Genomic DNA, 23,285 nt, shown 5'->3' on the forward strand with positions numbered 1-23,285 from the left:
ATTCTTTCAAAAGTTTACAACTGAACCTTGACTTAATACAACTTTGAAACTTTATTATGCAGATGAAAAATGCTGCTTTTCCTTTATTTTTTTAGTTTGTTTAACACAGTACTGTACTGTACTTGCCATTTTGGGGTGGGGGCGGTTGTCTCTGCTGCTTCCTGATTGTGTACTTCTGGTTCCAAATGAGGTGTGTGGTTGACTGGTCAGTTAGTAACTCTTGTGTTCGTAACTCTAAGGTTCTACTCTACAGAATATGATCTTGAAGCCTGCCAGGGTGAAGAAAAGGGGATTTTTGCTGGGTACTTTCCGATCTCAAATTTAAAATAAACTGATGCATAGCAGAATCATGTTTCATTTTAGTGTTGGTTATCTGAATCACACAATGCAGAAAAATTCCACTGTTTTGAAGATGCCAACTGAGACATATGTTTTTAATGTAACTACTTCAGTTACTTTACACGTTAAAATAAATTTTGCCTGATTGCATAATAATAATGCATGATTAAATTTTAAAATAGATTTAATCATGAATAAGGCATCGTTTGTGAGCTAATACTTTTTATTAGAGATAGTGTTCAAGCAGAGACCGGAAGTCCCTAGTTTGCTATCTTGTTAACTCTGATAAAACATGTTTTAGGTTTTAAAATAAGTGAAAGGAGTAAATGTAGAACACTTAAATACAGCAGCCCACAGGAAAAGAAAATGGTGGATTTTGTGTTTAAAAAATTGCTTTCTTCAGTACATTAAATAAAGCAATCACAGATGGCAGTGGAAGGGAAATCTTTTCAGCTCAGAATAGGAATGGACCCTTTGGAAGACAACCACTGAAGCATCAGTTCTTGTCTACCCCATTGTAAAAAGAGTTTCAAATAACTTGAACTCCAGTTAAGAGAGTTTGAGAGCCCCATGAGCTTATGTAATTGTCACTCTGTTCATTAGATTCCTAGCTCAAGTCAACATGGGCCTTGAATCCTGCAAGGTGCTGAGCATTAGCGTCAATGGGAGATGACAAAGCTCAGGATTGAGCCTATGGAGACTAATTGGATTAACAACATTTTTAGTCTCCTAACTTCCACCAATAAAATAAATAAAACGAAATAAAATGCAAGAAAGTTTAATCCAGTAAAATTAAAAATAATCTGAACAGTTTTGTGCACAAATAATTGTAATTTTCACGTTACCTAGAAGTGCAAATATTAAAATATTAGAAAATGAAACTACAAAAAGTAATCTAATATCTCTGAATCTGTGATCAGTTAAAAGATGGCTGTTTAAATTAACCTATTCTGTTTTTGGGGCTATATATAAATGGCACGATTGCTCTGTATATAGTTACAGAACATAACATATATGGTGCAGTGCATTTAACATTTTATTCCAGCACTATGAATTGTATTCTGTGAGTTCATTATTTAACATGGATCCAAAGCTCTCTAAAAGTTAAGAAATGTATTATTTTGGAAAGAGGTTTCATGTTTGTTAAAACCAGTAGTATAGACCCACATTTAACGTGTACCATTATTATTACTTGGTGAAGGTTATTCTAAAGAACACACCTTGTCCTAGTTCTATTGATGTAATTGGAAATTTTAGTTCTAATAAAGAACAGTATATGGCCCTAAGTAGTTAATATTTTTTATAATAGGTCTCTTACTATTTCCACAAAAGTAAACAAAATTAAACTACTAAAACAGAACTATCTACTACTTATTTTTTTGAGTGCTTGCTCATGTCCATTCCATGCTAGGTGTGTGCGTGCCACATGCACAGTTGCCAGAGATTTTTCCTTTAGTGGTATACATAGGACCGGCTCTAGCGCCCCTAGGAGCCACACGTGTATGCGCCAATATAAGGGGTGCTACTGACTCCACACCCTCTGAGTTCCTTCTTACCGCCCATTATGCTTGCTTGGAACGATCCCTCTTGCAAGACTTCTTTCCCAGTCATTTGGACTTTTAGTATATTGTATAATTTTTGTAGTTAGTGTATATAGTTCTTAGTTATTAGTGTACATAATGTGAATAGTGGTCCCTGTCATAGAGGGACTTTCGTCACGGGCTGGGCTTCAAGCCGTGTGCCTCCTGTGGCAAGCCTATGCCAGTGAGTGACCTGCACTCTAGCTTCTAAAAAGTGCCTCGGGGAAACTCATGTTAAGGAGAAGTGCCAGATCTGCAGGGGCTTCAGACTGCGCACTCAAAAAGATATGGACATTTGTCTGAAGGCCATACTCATTCATGGAGGCAGCCCTCAGACTGGCTGTGGCGGGGCAATGACTCACCGGCGCGGTGCCTCCTGCTGGTAGTCTAAGGAATTAGCACCCTCTGTAGGCCGGTGTCTCGCCTGCTGCTGGCCCCGGTGCCCCTCTATGTCAGGGTCCTGCCCCCAGCAGTAATCCACAATTTGGGTCTCTCCCCCTTCCTCAAGGGAACCCCCTATACCCACCTTGCCTCCGTGGCTACTGCCAATCAGCATCTAGCCCCCGCTCCCTGGGGCAGACTGCAGTCTATAAGCCACTCATCACCACTCTGTCTCTGGCCCTCTCTTGGAAGGTCACCCTCCTGGTGGCAATCACCTTGGCCAGAAGGGTCTCCGACATCAATGCCCTGATGTCAGAATCCCCTTATATGGTGTATTTCAAGGACAAGGTCCAGCTGCGCCCCCATCCGGCTTGCCTCCCAAAGATGGTGTCACAATTCCACAACAACCAGGACATCTTTCTGCCTGTCGTCTTCCCTGAGGAATGTCAGCTCCATACATTTAAATGTTAAGTGAGCCCTATTTTGAGAGGACTAAGCCCTTCCGCAAGTCTACACAACTCTTTGTAGCAGTACCAGAAAGGATGAGAGGGCTGCCAGTGTCATCCCAAAGAATCTCATCCTGGATAACCACCTGTATCTGGGCTTGCTATGAGCAGGCGAAGGTTCCGCATCCAGCCATCGTAACCACTCATTCCACGAGAGCTCAGGTTTTGTCAGCAGCATTCGTTGTGCAAATACCAGCCCAGGATATCTGCAGAGCTGCAACATGGTCATCAGTTCATGCCTTTGTGTCTTACTACGCCATCATCTAGCAGGCCTGTGATGATATCAGTTTTGGAAGAGTTGTGTTGCAGTCGTGGGCTTGTCTACACTGGCAATTTACAGCGCTGCAACTTTCTCACTCGGGTGTGAAAAAGCATCCCCCTGAGCGCAGCAACTTGCAGCGTTGTAAAGCGCCAATGTAGACAGTGCACCAGCGCTGGGAGCTGCGCCCCTCGTGGAGGTGAGCTGCGCTGTGACCACACAAGGCACGTTAAAGCGCTGCCACGGCAGCGCTTTAGCATTGCCAGCGTAGACTAGCCCAGCAGGTCCAGAAACTCTGAGCCCACCTTCAAGGGTACTGCTTGAGAGTCACCAAGCATAGAATGGACACGAAGAAGCACTCGAAGAAAAAAAACAGTTGTTAACCTTTCTGTTGTTCAAGATGTGTTGCTCATGTCTATTCCATGACCCACCCTGCTACCAACTGTTGGAGTTATCGGCAAGAAGGAACTGAGAGGGTGTGGAGCCGGCAGCACCCCTTCTATCGGCGCATACATGCGTGGCTCCAGGGGGCACTAAAGCCAGTCCTACAGATACCACTAAGGGAAAAATCTCTGGCAGCTGCTGCGTGCACATCTAGGATGGAATGGACATGAGCAACACATCTCAAAGAACAACAGTTATGAAAGGTTAGTAACTGTTTTTTTTCACTTTGGTGTTGTAAGGATTAACATGTATGTAGATCTTTAAACATGAAAAGCATTAACTTGTATTATCTATATATCTAATTTATCATCATCACTGTAGAGGAGCAGACTCACCCCTGCAGCACCTCCTGCTGGTCATCCTGGGAATTTGCTCACCAGCCCCTGGAGCGCTCTCTGCATGCCAGTGATCTGCCTTCTCCTCTTCTCTGGCCCCTGTGTCCCTCCCAGGACCCTGGTACCCCTTGCCCTGGGTGCTGCCCCCTGGCAATACCCACACACATTAGGTCTCCCCTCCCAGGGGAACCCCCACCCACTATCCCCACCTTACCTCAGGATAAGGCCACTGCCAGTCACCAACTAGCCCCCGCTCCTTGGGGCAGACTGCAGTATAGGCCTCTCATCATCAGCAAGGTTGGGTTTGGACCTGCTGTCTTGGCCTAGCCCTGGGCTGCCCACTGCAACCCTCAGTACCCCTTAGCCTACTACCAGGCCACAGCCTGGGGCTATCCAGGCTGGAGCTCCTCAGCCTTTCCCCAGCCCTGCTCTACTCAGGTACCCTGTCTAGCTCCCTGCAGCCAGGCCCTTCTCTCTCTGAAGACAGAGAGGGACTCTGGCCTGAGCTCCTGGCTCCCAGCCTTTATAGGGCCTGCTGAGGCTGTTTGGGGCGTGGCCCCAGCTGCAGCCACTTCCTCTAATCAGCTCAGCCTTCACACTGCCTACTCCCTAGGCTATCTCAGGCCCTTCCAGGCAGGAGCAGGTGTCCACCCTGTTACAATCACCTATATGGGATTTGTGCACACAATTTGTGCAGCCTTGTATGCTTTGTACCATCACTTAAATACAATTCCCAGAGCTGTTCTGGCACTTAAGCAGATGGACAAGTAAATGCAAGAAACCATGTTGAGTTGATGTGCCAGCATGAAAAAATTAAATGTCATGTTAGAGCTTTTTGCTCTGTTACAACACACTGAATGTGCTTTCATTCATTTATAATAAAGTGTTTGATATTCTTAATGCTTTCATTGAGTGAGGTGGGAATTAGGATACATTTTGAGACAATGTAAAGTTACCATCTGAGTTAAAAAAAATGTCTTTGTTCAATTATCAAGCTATTTGGTGTGGTATTTTCAAAAGTGCTCAACATTGAAGACAATGGGAGTTTCTTCCGTGGGAAGAGAATGAGGGCAACGCTGAGCACTTTTCGGAATATCACCTGAATTTTTGTCTACTTCTTATTTTTTCTGAGCAGTCCATAGGCATAATCTCCAGATACATGTATTTTTGTGGGATGAAAATTATTTATTTTGGTTCACTGGGCTAATTTGAGCATCAGCTTTCATCTTAATGTGGTGTTTCCTCATCAGAATAAATCAGATTGCCATGTACCTCTTAGTAAAATAAATATAGTTCTTTTTTTTGTTGGATATTGGATTCACTTCCTTATTTAAACATAACTCATGTTTCTTGTAGAAGTGTCATAATACACCTGTATTATGTGTGTCTGTCTGTGTCAAGGCTCCTTCCCCACTCTGAACTTTAGGCTACAGATGTGGGGGCCTGCATGAAAACTTCTAAGCTTAACTACCAGCTTAGATCTGGTCCGCTGCCACCACTCCCAATGTGCTAATTCCCTTCCCTTTGTAGCCTTGAGAGACTCTTCACCAATTCCCTGGTGAATACAGATCCAAATCCCTTGGATCTTAAAACAAGGAGAAATTAACCATCCCCCCTCCTTTCTTCCACCAACTCCTGGTGGATCAAGATCCAACCCCCTTGGATCTAAAAACAAGGAAAAATCAATCAGGTTCTTAAAAAGAAGGCTTTTAATTATAGAAAAAGGTAAAAATCATCTCTGTAAAATCAGGATGGAAAATAACTTTACAGGGTAATCAAACTTAAAGAGCCCAGAGGAACCCCCTCTAGCCTTAGGTTCAAAGTTACAGCAAACAGAGGTAAACACCCTAGTAAAAGGTACAGTTACAAGTTGAGAAAACAAAGATAAAACTAACATGCCTTGCCTGGTTGTTTACTTACAAGTTTGAAATATGAGAGACTTGTTCAGAAAGATTTGGAGAGCATGGATTGAGGTCTGGTCCCTCTCCGTCCCAAGAGCGAACAACCACCAAAACAAAGAGCACAAACAAAAATCTTCCCCCCACCAAGATTTGAAAGTATTTTGTCCCCTTATTGGTCCTTTGGGTCAGGTGTCAGCCAGGTTACCTGAGCTTCTTAACCCTTTACAGGTAAAAGGATTTTGGAGTCTCTGGCCAGGAGGGATTTTATAGTATTGTACACAGGAGGGCTGTTACCCTTCCCTTTATAGTTATGACAGTCTGCATGCGTGTGTGTGGTTTTTTAGCATTAGTATTAACTCACATTTGAAAAAAAGGAATCTGGTAAGCAATTTGTCCTTTATTTAGTCCATCATTTTTGGAGATGTTCAGAGTTAAAATTTCCAAGTTAACATAGAATCATAGAATATCAGGGTTGGAAGGGACCTCAGGAGGTCATCTAGTCCAACCTGCTGCTCAAAGCAAGACTAATCCCCAACTAAATCATCCCAGCCAGGGCTTTGTCAAGCCTGGCCTTAAAAACCTCTAAGGAAGGAGATTCCACCACCTCCCTAGGTAACCCATGCTAGTGCTTCACCACCCTCCTAGTGAAAAAGTTTTTCCTAATATCCAACCTAACTCCCCTGCGCCCCCCCCCCCCCCACTGCAACTTGAGACCATTACTCAACATTGGGCAAGTGGCTATGTTATTTTTCAAAGAACTTTCAGAAGCAGCCTGACTGCATCTATAGCATCGTATGAAGGTTTAGGCATTCCCACAAAACTCTGTAATGGCTCCAAAGAAATAATGAACAGTTTTGTCATGTCACCTCTCATACATTTCAGGAGCTTCCATTCCTTTTCAAAATTAACGTTATACAAGACCTCTTTAGTTAGTTTCTCTGTTACTTTAACTTTAACTTGGCAAGCACTAGGAAATCCAGTACAAATGCTGAACTTCTGTATCCTCTGCATTTTTTTCCCCATGAAAACAAATGCCTGATTAGGAAAATTCTGTCCCACTTAAAATGAGAGTTGGGATAAGCCGGATAAATCAGGCTTTATCTGATTAGTCTGTTTTAAGAGGCTTATATTGTAATATGTAAGAGTACTAAAGTAGTGCAAATAGTTGCAAAGCAGTGCTAATTACTAACTTTTCCCAGTAATCTGAGTCAGAATTTCTCCTGGAGTCCAATTACAGTATTTATTACTATGCTAAATTTAGCTCACTGAACTAAAGGACAGTCAGCAGTTGTAAACACTCATATACAATAGGTATGAGTATAGGACAGGGGTTCTCACAACAAATTCTTTGGTGGCCTCAGAGTGCAGACCAACTCTCACTGGTGGCCGCACTGACACTTTCTCCTAAAATACTTTAGGAAAAACAATTAAATATGCACAGATACACATCCACATCATTGTAATTTATAGTTGTAGGTTTTTTGGCAGACTCAGTCATAAAAATAATGCTACCTCCCCCTTCAGGAATGATATTTGTATATTTGTTAATATCACAGCACACTTAGTAACTACCTGGGAGACTATGAAAAGTGATGTGATATTTAACAAACTTACAAGTATCACTTTTCACAGATAGCTAGTAAGTCTGCTGTGCAAAGTGATACTTGCATGTTTGTTTATATAACTTTTCTCAACAAGCCCCAGGACCCAGCAAGCCCTGGATGGAGAGGAAAAGCCAAAGGGGGAGGTAACAGGGGCCAGAAGTGATGGTGGGATGGATGTGGGGCCAGGGAGGCAGCAGGAGCCCAGGGCAATGGGGCGGGGAGGATGGATGCAGGGTCGGGGAGGCAGCGGGGGGCCCGTGGTGATGGAGATGGGTGATGAGTTCCACTGTCATGTGGCCAGAGCCCCACTGTCATGTGGCCAGAGCCAGGGCCTGATGTCTGTTGCTGTGCGGCCGGCCAGGAACTGTGTGGCCGGAGCCAGGGATCAGAGCCTGCTGCCATGCAGCCGGAGCTGTGGGTCAGCGTCCAGAGCCAGTGCCTGCCGCCGCATGGCCGGAGCCCAGAACTGGGTGTCGGAACCTGGGCTGTGTGACTGGAGCCAGCACTCACTGCTGCGGGTCAGGGGTTGTCACCCGGGGCCAGCTCCCGCCACCGCATGGCCGGAGCCCAGGAACAGAGCTGTGGGTTGGCGCCTGCTGCCGTGCAGCTGGGGCAGGGGATCAGTGCCAGGGGCTGGGGCTGCACGGCTGGAGCTGCTGGTCGGCGCCTGCCACTGTGCAACAGGAGTTTGGGACTGCAGCCGGGGGCCAGCGCCTGCTGCCACACAGCTGGAACCAGGGGCTTGAGGCTGAAGCCCCACAGCTGGAGGCCAAGGCCGCGTGGCCAGAGTCGGGGGGTGAGGGGAGAGGGGAGGGTCAGTACCCACTGCTCTCCGGTTGGGCCGCATGGCCAGACTCCTGGAGTTTCGCCGCTGGAGCCTGCTGCCCAAAACCCCTCCCTGCAAGGTGGGTCAAGAACTCATCTTGCTCCTGCAGTGTTGTGCCCCACCTCTCCCCAGAGGTAGTTCAGTAGACTGACCAGGCTGCTTAAAATCTGTGATTGTTTATGTAGCACGTTGATGATTCTTTGCAAAATGTTGCAAGTTTAAACAGGTAGACCTGTTGAACTATTTGAACTTTTAGAATTTGGGCTTGATATCAAAATGGCAGCATATTGTTATCCTCTACACAAATGTGTACTAGCTATTTTTACCAACTTTCTTATAATGAGAAGAAAAATTGTTCGCTAAAGAATAAAGCCAGCATCCCTAAGGTAAAGTTTTGTAACTCCTTGTGCCAGCATGAGGCTTAACTATTTGTGAATAGGCAGGACCTTGTCTATCCATGATTCCACACCTGCAGAATGCATTCCCTTACTGCAGAATTGTTCTCCAGAATCCAACCTTTTATTTGTGTGTGTACATACATAGAAGTTTAGACAAGGTTGACAGCCTGTAGAAAAAAGAACTGGAAGAAAGCTAATGTTGTGCCACTATTTCAAAAGAGTAAATGGAGTGACCTTGGTAACTATAACGATGGTGTAGTGAGCCTGCCATTGATCCCAGGCCAAATCATGGAAAAACTGAAATGGGATGAAATCAGTGAAAAATTAAAGGATAGTAGCATAATTAATGCCAATCAGCATAGTTTTATGGAAAATAAGTCTATATAAGAAACTTGATTTTTTTAATGAGATTACGAGATTGATAAAGTAACTGTTCATGTAATTATTTAGACTTCTATAAGGCATTACTTGGAGTACTGTTTCCAGTCCTGGGTGCTACACTTTAAGAAAGATGTGGACAAATTGGAGGGAGTCCAGAGGAGAACAAAAAAATAATAAATAGTTTAGAAAAATGATCTACGAGGAAAGGTTAAAAAAATGGGCATGTTTAGTCTTGAGAAAAGAAGAATGAGTGCGGATCTGGCAAGTCTTCAAATATGTTAAGGGCTGTTACACAGAGGATGGTGCTTAATTGTTCTCCATGTTCAATAAGAACTATTGTGAGAATGTTCTGACCGCCTGTATGACACAGGCCATATATTGTCGTTAGATGATCACAATGGTCCCTTTTGGGCTTGTATCTATGAATCACTGAAGGTAGGACAAGAAGCAATGGGCTTAATCTGCAGCAGGGAAGATTTAGGTTAGATCATAGGAAAAACTTTCTAACTATAAGCACTGAGATAGGCTTCCAAGGGAGGTTTTGGAATCCCCATCACTGAAGGTTTTTAAGAACAGGTTAGGCAAACACTTGTCAGGATGGCCTACTTGTACTTGGTCTTACCTCAGCTTAGGGGATGGACTAGATGACCACTTAAAGTCCTTTCCAGCCCTACATTTCTGTGATTTGACTTTGTCCAGTATGACAATTTGATTAAAATAAGAAAATTAGCACTATACAATATGAATGTAGCCCTTATTAAATGGATTTAAAAACTCGTTAACTGATAGATTGCAGAAACTGTACATGGAGAATTGTCAGTCAGAGAGGATATTTTAAGCGGGGTCCCATGGGGATCTGTTTTTTGCCCACATTTTTTCTTTATCAGTGATTTGAAAGAAAATATAAAATCATTACTGGAAAATTTGCAGGTGATTCCAAATGTTGGTGGACTGGTAAATAACGCTGGTGACAGGTCAGCTATACAGACTGACCTAGTTCAGTTGGTAAGGTGGGCTCTTCAACAACATGTATTTTTTACAGCCAAATACCAGGTAATACATCTGAGAATAAAAAACATAGAAGAGTGGAGGCTGTATCCTGAAATGCAGTGATGCTGAAAAAGAGTAGCAGTCATGGCACATAACTAACTTAACATGAACTCCCAGTGTGATGGTGTAGTAAAGAAGACAAATGTAATTATTGGGTGTATAAATAGGGGAATGTCAAGTAGGAGTAGGGACATGGTATTATAGAATCATAGGACTGGAAGGGACCTTGAGAGGTCATCTAGTCCAGTCCCCTACACTCATGGCAGGACTAAGTATTATCTAGACCATTCCTAACAGGTATTTGTCTAACCTGCTCTTAAAAATCTCCAATGATGGAGATTCCACAACTTCCCTGGGCAATTTATTCCAGTGCTTAACCACCCTGACAGGAAGTTTTTCCTTATGTCCAGCCTAAACCTCCCTTGCTGCACTTTAAGCCCATTGCTTCTTTTCCTATCCTCAGACGTTAAGAAAAACAATTTTTTCTCCCACCTTCTTGTAACAACCTTTTACAAACTGTTATCATGTCTCAGTCTTCTCTTTTCCAGACTAAACAAACCCAATTTTTTCAATCTTCCTTCATAGGTCATGTTTTCTAGACCTTTAATCATTTTTGTCACTCTTCTTTGGACTCTCTCCAATTTGTCCACATCCTTCCTGAAATGTTGCGCCCAGAACTGGACACAATACTCCAGTTGAGGCCTAATCACCGTGGAGTAGAGCGGAAGAATTACTTCTCATGTCTTGCTTACAACACGCCTGCTAATACGTCCCAGAATGATGTTTGCTTTTTTTGCAACTGTGTTACACTGTTGACTCATATTTAGCTTGTGGTCCAATATGACCCCCAGATCCCTTTCCGCAGTACTCCTTCCTAGGCAGTCATTTCCCATTTTGTATGTGTGCAACTGATTGTTCCTTCCTAACTTGAATACCTTGCATTTGTTCTTAATGAATTTCATCCTATTTACTTCAGACCATTTCTCCAGATCATCTTGAATTTGTATTGAAATTGTATACAACATTAGTGAGACCTTTGCTGGAGTACTATGTCCATTTCTGGTGTCCCTGTTTCACAAAGACTGTCAAAAACTTGGAAAGAGTTTAGAAAATAGCTCCAAGAATTATTTGTGGTCTGGAAAACATGTCTTTATAGTGAGAGACATAAGAAACTCAATCTATATGATTTATCCAAGAGAGGATTAAGAGGTTGCTTGATCAAGGTCTACAAATACCTACAGAGGCAAGAGATTTCTGATAGTGGATGGCTCTTTATTCTCATAAAAAAATAAAAAGACTTAACGAAATCCAGTGGTTGGAAACAGAAGCTAGACGAATTCAGACTAGAAATAAGGTGCAGATTTTTAATGAGGAGGGTAATTAACCATTGAAACATCTTACCTCAGAATTTGGTGGATTCTCCATCATTTGAAGTCTTCAAATCAAGACTGATGTCATTCTAAAACAAATGCTATAGCTCAAACAGAAGTGATGGGCTTTATGCAGAAATTACTGTAGAGGTTCTATGGCAGGGGTGGCCAGCCTAAGAAGGAGCCACAATTTACCAATGTACATTGCCAAAGAGCCACAGTAATATGTCATTAGCTCCCCCTGCTCTCAGCCCCGCCAATCAGTGCCTCCCCCTTCCTCCCCGCACCTCCCGATCAGCTGTTTCATGGCGTGCAGGAGGCTCTGAGGGGAGGAGTGAGGGCATGGCAGGCTCAGGGGAGGGAAGGGGTGGAGTGGGGGCAGGGCCTCTGGCAGAGCCAGGGGTTGAGCAGTGAGCACCGTCCCCTCCTCCCCTCCCCCTCGGCACATTGGAAAGTTGGCGCCTGTAGCTCCAGCCCCAGAGTTGGTGCCTATACAAGGAGCAGCATATTAACGTTTGAAGAGCCACAGGTTGGCCACCCTTGTTCTATGGCCTTGTTATGCAGCAGGTCAGACTAGATGATCATAATAGTCCCTTCTGGCCTTGAAATCTGTAAACAGTGCAGCAACTGAGGATTGGGGAGCTAGAGAGGTAAATTTATAGCTGGCTATAAACTCCTCCCTTCCCTGGCATATAGAGAGTATAAGAAGGCTCTGAAATGAGTTTCTTGGACATCATCATGTGGACTGTGCTGCTGGCTGCCTGAAGAGTATATAATAAAAACCCATCCTTGAAAATAATGATGCTAGATCACAATCATCAACAGACTTTGTCTATGAGAATTTCCAGCTCTGAGCCAGAGGCTCTGTATGTGTTCTTATGGGGTTGGGGGATGGGAATGAGCTATATATTTTTTGGTCACCGAGCATATAAACGTTACCACAGAACGTAAGTGTTGCTGCCACGGAATTTGGTGCCACTACTGTAGAGTACACAAGTCCCTGTTTATAACTAGGGTAGAAGTGAGTTCTAAGTGACTGCAAATACTGAAATAATGCAAGACCTGTAGTTTGACCAGATGTAGCTCTCTGCACTTCTGTTATTCACTGGCAAGCAGGTATAGGGTGCATCACAAGATATGGTGATAGCTCCAGGAAAAGGGAAGACCTTATGCTTATGCTGTGGCATTTGCCACTGGACCCCACAGAGACCCTCTTTCCGTTTCTCTTGATTGGCAGTCAAGGCTGGTGTTGCAGAAAACTAAGACTCAATCTAAGACTCCAGCAAGGAAGAAAGGGAGAGCAGAAGCTGAATTCAGGTTAGGAAATGTTCTCTTTCCTCTGGTAGAATATCAGCTCAGCAGTGGGGACTCTGCCTCTCACATCTTAAGTGTTGTTTTGATACTTCTGCCCTAGACATTGTTGTACTTAAAGTACTGCACAGGATCTTTTCAGGGGGAATAAGGCAAAACGCCACATTTATTAGTAATACATGTATTCATTAACACTGTATTATATGCATATAATATATTACACTTACACTCACACACACACACAAACACACTCCGTCTTGTTGTTACCAATTAGTTGCTCCCCTTAACTTCACTGGCCAGGTGAGTTAGATGGGGGAGGGGGTGGAGCCGGGCTTCTGCCGATCCGGATTGATGCTCCCATGTTGACAAGACGAGACCCGGGGTCCTCTGCAAGACACCTCACTTTTATAGCAGCTTTCATCTTATGCAAATCTATACCAGATTCAAACTCTGTGTTTGTGTTTATTGGTCCTTTGTGCTGCTTTTTTTTGAGTCTGGTGGCACCTTAAAGACTAACAGATTTATTTGGGCATAAGCTTTCGTGAGTTAAAACCTCACTTCTTCGGATGCATCCGAAGAAGTGAGGTTTTAACTCACAAAAGCTTATGCCCAAATAAATCTGTTAGTCTTTAAGGTGCCACCAGACTCCTTGTTGTTTTTGTAGATACAGACTAACACGGCTACCCCCTGATACTTTTTTTTGAGTGTTGTCCCAATGCTGCAAAGAGGGTGTTTCCAAAAGAAGAAGAAGTGGGCTGTAGTCCACGAAAGCTTATGCTCTAATAAATTTGTTAGTCTCTAAGGTGCCACAAGTCCTCCTGTTCTTCTTTTTCCAAAAGAAGGTGCTTGCTTCTAACCCCCCAGGCCGTCAGTATGTCTGCTTGTCTTTAATGAGCCCACTTGACACGTTTTATTGTCCTTGGGTCTGGCTCCCAGCCCCTCTCCAACAGTTGAGGCTGTCTGGAGGTGCTGCCTTCCATGCCTTGCTCATCCACACCTCATTCATTCAACAGGGCAATTGATTAAGAGTGGGGGGGGGGGGGGAAGAGCTCTTGTTCTACTGCTAGCAAACAGAAATTTTTCTTCTATCTTATTCTATCCTTAGGGGCTATAATATTATACCAAGGGCAATGCAAAGTTTCTAAATGAGGCTTTGATACAAAGTTCCATGAAAACAGAGGTCACACGTGGGTAGACCCACCACAAGGTTATATGAAGAGGCACAATGTAAAGTCATATGAAAATTATCAGAGATTGATCTACAACATCTTCAGTGATGCACCCAATGGCCACCCCCTCAAATAAATAAGCGAGGCATTCCAAATTAGATCTTTTAAAACAAATCTTGGGAAAATGTCATTTGAGATTTGGAAGGCTTTCAGGTGAAACTGTTGTGTAGTCTGCATCACCTCTGGTGCAGCCTATCTCTGGTGCAGTCTACAATTGTTTGTTCTAAACTGATTTTTTTGCTTTTTACTTTAAAGAAAAATATTTACTGAGTAAGTGTCAATAGTTTAATTTCAATAAACGACTACTCTGAAGTTAAAGGTTTGGTTTGTTAATATGGATAATATTCTACCCATTTTGACTTGGAATTCACTGTTTCCATTTGCAAAAACAACGATGAGTCCTTGTGGCACCTGAGAGACTAACAAATTTATCTGGGCATAACGAAAGCTTATGCCCAAATAAATTTGTTAGTCTCTAAGGTACCACAAGGACTCATCGTTGTTTTTGCTGATACAGACTACTACGGCTACTACTCTGAAACCTGTTTCCATTTAGTTACTTCATTTGGTAACTAATTTGCATTTGAGAAGGCAGGTACATATAAATGAATAAAATCCCCAATATTCTGTGCATTTTGGAGTGGGATATCTAAACTACTTGAATTTTTACACGCCTAGTTCCCAGTAACAATTATGTTATTCTCGAACTACAGTTAAAATACATCCTGTTGAATAATCTACACTGATTTATTATGGACCTTTATGGAATGTCAGACTTATTTCATTTATGACTCTCAAGCTTTGAACTGCATTCCAGTTGGTGAGTGGGCAGTGTAATATCCACTAGGCCCATCCATCAACTGATCTCTGCAACCCATTAATAGAATGTCAAATGCAGTGTTAATTAAAAATTCTTCAACACACTTACATGTTTGGCTGTTAAGAACAGTGTTTCATTAAATTGGGAGCTGTTGCTTTGTCATTTATTTAATAGCATGTAGACAAACATCCCTAATTGTACAGTATACCTCATGTGTATTTGTCTTGGGAGGTCAGTGGGAAAATAGTTTCTGCTAAGGTAGTGGACAGACATTTTGTTCATTATCTTGTGTCAGTCTTTATTAGCTAATATAACTTCCACACTTTCCAGAAAGTAACTACTTGTGTATCTAAATATTTAATGATTTTTGCTAAAAGTTCCAGACTTAAAATTAATTGTAATTGTACACACCAGACCACATTTACTCAGTTAACTTTGTCCCCTGTGTTGCACAGCCAGCTCATGTTCAGAATAGGCTAGGCTTAGTTTCACACAGATAAACCAATTCAAAACTGATATAAACATCAGTAAACAGTGTGTTAAATTTCCTAATTAGGTGATTAGGAGATCTTTTAGTACTGGCAAGAAAGGTAGTGTATCTAAACCTTCCTTGTCAGGTGATGACTGTGATTTTGCCTTTGTTGTTTTCCTGGCACAACTCAAAGCTGGCTTGTGACTCATCCCATAATGTGGCTACCTTTGCAGCAGTGAGGAAGAGTTCCTCTGGTTATGTGTCTTGTGGGAGCAATGGAGGGACTGGGGTGAAACCTGCAACCAATCTTGCTAAAAATATGAGTATCGGGTTGATTTCCATGTCCACATTGAATCCCTCTCTACCTTAGAAGTTTTATGTTGTTGTCATTCTCCTTCTGCCTGCTGACTGAATGAAACTTCCTTGGCTGTTGCTTGTTCATCTCTGTATGACTGATAAACAATGTAAGGCCCCTTGTCCCTCCCTAGGGGATGAGCACACTATCTGCAGCACTCCTATTCCCTTCAGAGTAGATTCCTTGTTGTATATAGAATTGTAACAAAACAAACTGCATGTTGGAATTAATAAGAATATTTATTGGTATGGGAAACCACCAAATGCTAATTTAACCATAAATTCCTCTTTTAAATCTAAAGGCCAAATGGTATTTTATGCAATTGCTCTAAACAAGTCTAACAGCCTAACAATAAGCAGTTTCTACATCCAATACAGTCACAATATTTATAAGCATGTGATGAGTATACTTACTAATAAGCTAAATCCGGGGAGTGCTTAGACCCATATTGGTTATCTCCAACTTGGTCAGGCAGGTATTAGCAATGAACCTCTTTAAGAGTTTACTTTTTATACCCTTTAACAAACAAGTGATGTCATTGCCAATAACTGACTTCAGCTAATTTGCTAGCTTTAGCAAAAACCTAGTTTGCAGCAGTTTTTCCTTGCTTCTTTCCTTCCTTCAAGGCCTTCTCTTATTCTCCCCACCCCCTTGCTTGTACAGCAGAACAGTGGGAAGGTTTGGGGCTGTTTCTTTTGAGACAATTTCCCTTTGTCTTGTTACTGCAGCTCCTTTTTACTTTATTAGCTACTTTGGGAACTATACATCCTTCCCATGCTAAAAGTAACACGACTTACAGTTCTCATGGCCTTCATTTTCTTGTGATTGGGGTCTTTTCCCTACTGGCCATGAGCTATAAGGAGAAAATGTTATTTTCTTAACCAAACTTAGGCTAATTTTAATTTTTATTCTTATTCTTATCCTACACTGCAGAACAGATGTATTCATTTAACATATTTTCTTTATCTGGTAGTCATTGAGAGCAGAACGTTCTACAGTATGTACAGGGTTTGGAGAGAATGAAATGCATACATTGAATGTGTCCAGTTTTTATCTTTGATTACATAGTTATACTGTAAGTAGGAATTTATTATATTTTAAATCAAAACATGAGATGTCTTTTGTGGATTTAAAAAGAAAAAAAGCAGTTCTGTTTTGAGGTATCTATTTTTGCTGAGTCTCAATCTGTCCTTCAAAGGATACTTAATTTTTCAGGAAGCTTTATTTTAATCTTCAGTCTTTTTCCAACATCCAAATATTCCACTCAGTAGTTAACATGTATTCTTCAGATGAAGACAAGAAACAAACAATCTTTGTGAAGTCATCTCCCTATAAAATGAGCGGAGCATACCAGTTCTATTGATCATATCAACAAGGGCAGGCTACTGACTTGCTAAACTAGGGTTTCAGGCCCTGGTCCAGCAAAGTGCGTAAGCACATGCTTAACTGTGGACTTCAGTGACGCTGTTGATATTCTTAAACTTAAGCTTGTGCTTAAGTGCTTTGCCAGATCAGTGCCTTTGTATTATAGGTAGTGCATGTAAACACCTATAGTTAATGTTGCTTAGACATTTCCATTATTAAAGGATCACTTTCATTTGTTTCCCATTCAGTCCTTAGGTCATAAATATGCTTTTAACTGATTCAGGAGATTAAGTTTAAACTCTTAATGATGGAGCAAGCTTTATGTCCAGCTTCAGATCCAGGGTTGGAGGACACCTCTATACATAGACCTCCCTGGACCGCTAGTGCTCCATCCACAACAAGATCTCAGACACCAGAGCTACTAGAGGTAGGCAGCACTCTGCACCAAGTACATTTACGGTACTGTAGACCCTATCTTCATCTGCCTCTAAACAGGAGGTAAGGAGTAAATCTCCAAAAAGATCTTGGTCACCAGCACATTAGAAGGCTACAGAGACCTCCAGTCCCACCGAGCGCTCCATGCAGGGTCTGAGTGATGCTGGTATTGCAAGGACAAAGAAAAAAGGTCAGTCTAAGACAGACTCACAGAGTTCAGGTACTTGGACCCAGACTGGCAGAGATATGGTTGAAAAGAGCTATAAGTCCGTCCCTGAACAATGAACTGTACCATATCACAAAATTCAATGGTACCAAAGACTGCGAGGCCTCCTACGGTACTGGGGGAATCTGAGCCAACTCACACTGAGGCCAAGCTTTCAGGGCCAAGAGTTCTGAAGCCATCCTCCACAGGTCCTCTCCCAGGCCAGTTTTTGTTACCATCAGTTCTGCAAGAGATCAGGTATCCTGAGCTCTTTGGAGCCAGTCTCCCCTATTAATGAGTGCCAGGCATTTCTCAGCATCAAGATCCTCTCAATCACTAACCCCTTTATCACCTCGATAACTATATTTGCCCTCGTCTGCTTTGCAAGCGGAACAGCTCTCCCCCATCTTGGATTTCAGGGTAGGGTTCCCCGGTCTATTCTAGGACACGTCGCTCTCCTTCCTACACTGATGTTTTGCAGGAGGGTAGACCTCAAATGATACCCACATCACAGGAACACAGATGAATGCCTCCACTTTTTGCCATTTGGCCCCCCTCAGTGGCCTCACTGGGATCTGTGGGCATTCTGTTGCTAACAATTTGCTATGAGGTCTTTCCCGCCCTCTTGAGGGAATAGAGAAGGGCCCATTCTCTTTAGTCCCCTCTGTCTCCACCTATGCCAGAGGAAGAGACCTTTGAGGAGCAAGAAGCAAGGCAGATAAGGAGGTGACACCTCTTACAAATATTTTTTCCTTATCAACAGATGAAGCTGGTATGCCTCCACCACCTTTTATGGTAGATGACTTCAGGCATTTTCAGGAACTGATGAAGCAAATTGCTGACATACCTCAGAATCCCTTAAAGGAGGTTCTGGAGTCCTGCTATAAACTCCTAGATATTTGACACACCTCGTCATCTCTGAGAATTGCCTTTCCAGTGAATGAAGCTGTTATGGAGCCTGCTAAGATTGTTTGACAAACCCCAGCTACAACATTGCCTACCTGCAAGGGCATGGATTAAAAAGTATTAGGTTCTGGCCAGGGAATCTGAGTTTCTATTTCTCACCCAGCTCCAAACATCCTCGTAGTGGAAGTCATTAATTAACAAGACAGGCAACATAGCTCAAAGTCTGGCCCATTCAGTAAAGACCCGAGACTCAATCTTTTTGGCCACAAATCCTGTGCATCAGCCACACTTCAGATTAGCAAACCATCAGGTGCTCATGGCTAAATACAACTACTTAATTATAACAAGTTTTAATTCCTTTATTAAGCATCTGCCAGAGGAACATTGTGACTACTTTAAAGCCAATATTCAAGGGGGCCAGTTTCTAGCAAGGACCTCGCTTCAGGCCTCCTTAAGGCCGCCTTAGACATGGCAGATTCTGCAGCATGGTCTATATACACTGCAGTGGTCATGAGAAGAGCACCTTGGCTGCAGATGTTAGCCTTTCAGGGAGAGGTTCAGAGTACCATTGAAGATCTCCCCTTTTAATGATCTCAAGGTCTTTGCGGACTCAAAAGATACCTCCTTTCCTCCAGATTTCTTGCACTTAGCATATCTCATCTCAAGGGTTCAGGAAAGTCCTTAAATGATAGTAAAAGATTGCCTTCAACTGCTGGGACACATCAGCTTGTGTCTTTGTAGTGTAGCATGCCAGGTTAAATCTTCAAAGTCTACAGGGATGGCTTTGAACAGTTTACAAATCAAGCAAACACAGTCTAGGCCGGTTACGCTCTTTCCCGGTGGGTTCTGCACTCAGTAGGTGGAAGGACCTCACAAAGATGTGAACAGGTGTTCCATTCATTCAAAATCCCCCTATCACAGTGAAAATATCAGATGCTTTGCTTTGAGTTGGGGGACACATCTGGGACCTCTTAAGGTGCAAGGCAAATGGTTTCTACAAGAGCAGCTTCTACACGTAAATCTTTTGAATTGAGAGCTGTCAGAAATGCTTGCTACACTTTCTACCTCTAATCAGATCAAAGTCAATAAAGATCATGACAAGACAGTGTGGCATGTGTGTATCAATCATCAGAGAGGAGCATGTTCCTCATCTCTCTGGGCTGAAGTGATAAAACCCTAGAATTGGTGCATAGCCAAGCACATAGTCATCTCAGATTCTTACCTACCAGGTATTCAGTACACCATGGCAGATGACCTCAACAGACATTTATGTCTAAATTATGAATGGGAACTAAACTCCAGAGTCCTCCACACGATGTTCTTAGCTTGGGAGTTCCTGGAGATCAATACATTTGCCACGGCAACCAACTCAAAATGCATCAGGTATTGTTCCGGGGGGCGAGGGCGTCTCGATCCCCTATCTCTAGGAGACACATTTCTCATCTCGTGGATGAAAAGACTTCTCTGACATCATTCCTGTTAAAGATTCTCAACAAGATCAAATAAAATTGGCCCAGAGTTGTACTGATTACACCAATGTGGCTAGACAAATCTGGTATCTAATGAGACTCACCTCTCATCCTTCCTGGAAGCTTCCGATCAGTCCTCACCTACTGACTCAAGATGTTGGTCAAACACTTTACTCCAACTTGCAGATTCTGAGGTTCCAAGCATGATTCTTCAGTGGTTCTTAGGAATAGAGCTATCTTGTTCCTCAGAGGTACAAGTTTTATTAAACCATCTACAAGAAATACTTACCTCCAGAAATTGAAATATTATCACATCCGATTTCTCCAATTCATTCTCCTCTTCCTAGGATATTAGATTATCTGTTGGAATTGAAAACATCCGGTGTTTCTGTGCATTCCATTAGGCTTCATTTAACACCAGTAACAGCCTTTCACACACTCATAGGGGGTTTTTCACTCTTCGTACTACAGCAAGATTCCAAAGAGGTTTGTTGAATATCTCCTCACAAATCAGAGACATACTCGTAGCTGGGACCTGAACCTAGTCCTTAATTTCCTTTCTGAAGCATCTGTTTGAACCACTAGCTATGTGTTTGTTGTTAGATTTCTCTATGAAGAAAACCTTTCTGATAGTGATCTCTTGTGCCCAAAGGGAATGAGAATTGGGGGCTTTAATGGTGGATCCCCCATTTACGGTATTCAACAGAGCTAAAGTGTTGGTATGGGGTCATCCAAGATTGTTACCTACAGTGTTCTCAGAATTCCACATTAATCAAACCATTCATCTCCGGTTTTCTTCCCCAGACTGCATCGGACTAGTCAAGAAGCCATATTCCGTACTCTAGATGTCAGAAGGGCATTGGCCTTCTACCAAAACAGGACCAAACCATTTAGAAAATGCCCTAGATTATTTGTATCCATTGCAGGTAGAAAAAAGGGTTTGGTAACTTCAAAACCGAGGCTGTTAAAGTGGATCTATGGTTGTATTAAAACTTGTTATGACAGAGCTGATATCCAATCCCCTTTGAAAGTGATAGCACATTCTTCAATAGCACTATGTATTTACTTAAGGATGTACCAATTGCAGACATCTGTAGAGCGGCAACTTGGTCCTCTGGTCGTATCTTTTCTAATCATTATAACCTGGTGTCTGTGGCAAGATCAGATGCTGCTGTAGGCAATTCAGTTCTCTCTTTTCTCTTGGACTCTGCTCTCAACCTCCTGCCTCCTTAGGAGGGTACTGCTCGGGAGTCACCTGAAGTGGCACACCCACAGGAACATTACTTGAAGAAGGAGGAGAGTTTACTAACCTTCTGCAGTAACTTGAATTCTTTGAGATGTGTCCCCCTGTGGGTGCTTCACTACCCGTTCTCCTCCTCCTCTGCTTTGAATTTGCCCTTGTGGGACTTTGCAGTGGAGAAGGAAGGTGGTTCGCCTGCTCAGCCCCATATAGCCTTTGTCTTGCATGTGCAGGCTGAATGGGCACCACTACCAAAAATCTCTGATCAATTCCAGTTACTACACATGGTGAGCAACCTCTCTTTCCAGCAGCCTCTGTTTCATTCAGTGCCAAATTATTCTTCTCATGGAAGCAAAAGCAAGATCTCCTATCCCTAGCTGTCCTTGCTCAGAACCTGCAGCTTCTAGAGTGAGATGGAGGAAGATGAAGTAAAGAAAGGAAAGTTTTTCAGTGAGGAGGAGTGATCCTTTTGTTAATGGTAGAAGGAGAGAGGTATATTACTTATACAGGTTCATCTTTGTATATGTCAGTAGTAAATAAGTAATTTTCATTAGCTGATCCCTCAAATTATTTGTTTTTTTATTTGATCCTGTAATATTGGAAAGAGATTCTCTGTGATTATGTGTTCTAAAATATTAACAGTTTGGTGTTCCAGAATATTAAGTTAAACCTTGGCAGCAAATCAAAGTAGTGTGGAGTAAGCAGCCGAAACTAGGACAGCAAAGGAATTGTTTTGCTGTTCACTGAAGGAAGTCTTTTTTAATGGCTCTGACCATTAGCTCCCTACCAAAAACAACTTATTGGGACTTCATTTGGATACAAGGCTAATATTGTCAAAGTAATTACGAAAACAAAAGCAGAATATAAAAGAGCAAAGCTTCTGAGAAACTTATAATTTATGCTTACATATGATATTTTAATGCCTCCCAAAAAACCCTGTTTTAACAATGTTCAGGGTCTGACTTCAAAGAAATGTAGAGTGAAGGCCGACACTGTCTTTAAATCACCATTATGGCACAAATTAGATGTGTGGGATATATTTAATCTATGCTTCAGTGCCCTAAACCCAACAGGTTGAGATTTGAGAGCAATCTTAATTCTGAATTTCTTCCTTACATTTGTCAAAGCTGATAAAATGTTGTTTGATCTTGTATACCCTAAATTATGGTATATTTTTACTACCAGTATCTTCCAGATATCATTTCAATCAGTGTTATATTGTTTAAGTCTGCCAAAGTGCATTGTACCTCAGCATTCCTTGATGCAACTTCAAATCACTGTAGTGTGCATTGGAACAAGAAGATTAAAGTTGTTAGTAGGAAAGGCTGGTATGACTCATTAAGTTAAGGTGCAATATTGAATCAGGGTTGCCAGGCATGGTGCATAGCTTAAGATAATGAAGTAGTGTTCTATTATGCAAACTTTAAATATGTAAAGGCAACACAATTAGCCTTGCCTATACCTCATCACTTTCTTTCTCTGGTATTAATTTTTAATTTTACTTTATAGCTGTACTATTTAACTATGAAGTGTATCTGGACACAGTTTCTATGGGGGACACTGTATGATAGCTTGTATTTGTTTTTACATTTGTTCGTGTTTTTTTTAGACTATCGAGCAATTGTTCATGAGGAGGTGTGCTAAATATAGTCAGAATTTACAATAAATATTGTCATATTAAAACACAAATCCTGGACTTCTCTTCAGCATGGCATAGTTTAAACTTTTAATATAAAAATATGAATGTGTGCAGTGTGGTTTACTGAACTGCATCTTCATTTTTTGTTAGATATTTATCGTGGAGTGAGCATTTGCTGATGACTTTGACTATCTGTGTTTGAAATACGGAATGTATCCAGCTTTGTTGTACAGTATCACTTAAGTATGTTTTCTGTCATTGGGTGATCTTAAGGATGTAAATACTTTTTTGAATGCCTAGAAACCATACCTAGGGTCTGTGTTGAGGAATTTTTAAATTCCTCAAAAATCTCTTGTGAAAGAAATGGTACTTAAATAGTCTGTTAACCAGTTACAGAACACTTGTCTCCACTTATATTTTCAGTGTTGTGTTGGAAACCTTCCTTGATTGAAAAGGATTGTTTAT

The 23,285-nt window shown here is 42.1% G+C and overlaps 1 protein-coding gene across 10 annotated transcripts in view; it reads left to right on the plus strand.

Annotated features, from left to right (window-relative positions):
- Positions 1 to 23,285, plus strand: part of FNBP1L (formin binding protein 1 like) — a 96,995-nt gene that overhangs the window by 33,379 nt on the left and 40,331 nt on the right. For 5 of the 10 annotated variants that reach the window (XM_065555570.1, XM_065555573.1, XM_065555569.1 and 2 more), the window contains exon 1: positions 7,735 to 7,767. The exons of the other annotated variants lie outside the window; for them this stretch is intronic. In XM_065555570.1, the coding sequence (XP_065411642.1) occupies positions 7,750 to 7,767 (18 nt within the window). In that variant the 5' untranslated portion in view covers positions 7,735 to 7,749. Of the gene's footprint in view, positions 1 to 7,734; positions 7,768 to 23,285 lie in introns of those variants that run through there. 10 annotated transcript variants of the gene reach the window in all.

Source organism: Chrysemys picta, chromosome 8 (genome assembly GCF_011386835.1).
Source record: "Chrysemys picta bellii isolate R12L10 chromosome 8, ASM1138683v2, whole genome shotgun sequence".
NCBI lineage: Eukaryota > Metazoa > Chordata > Testudines > Emydidae > Chrysemys > Chrysemys picta.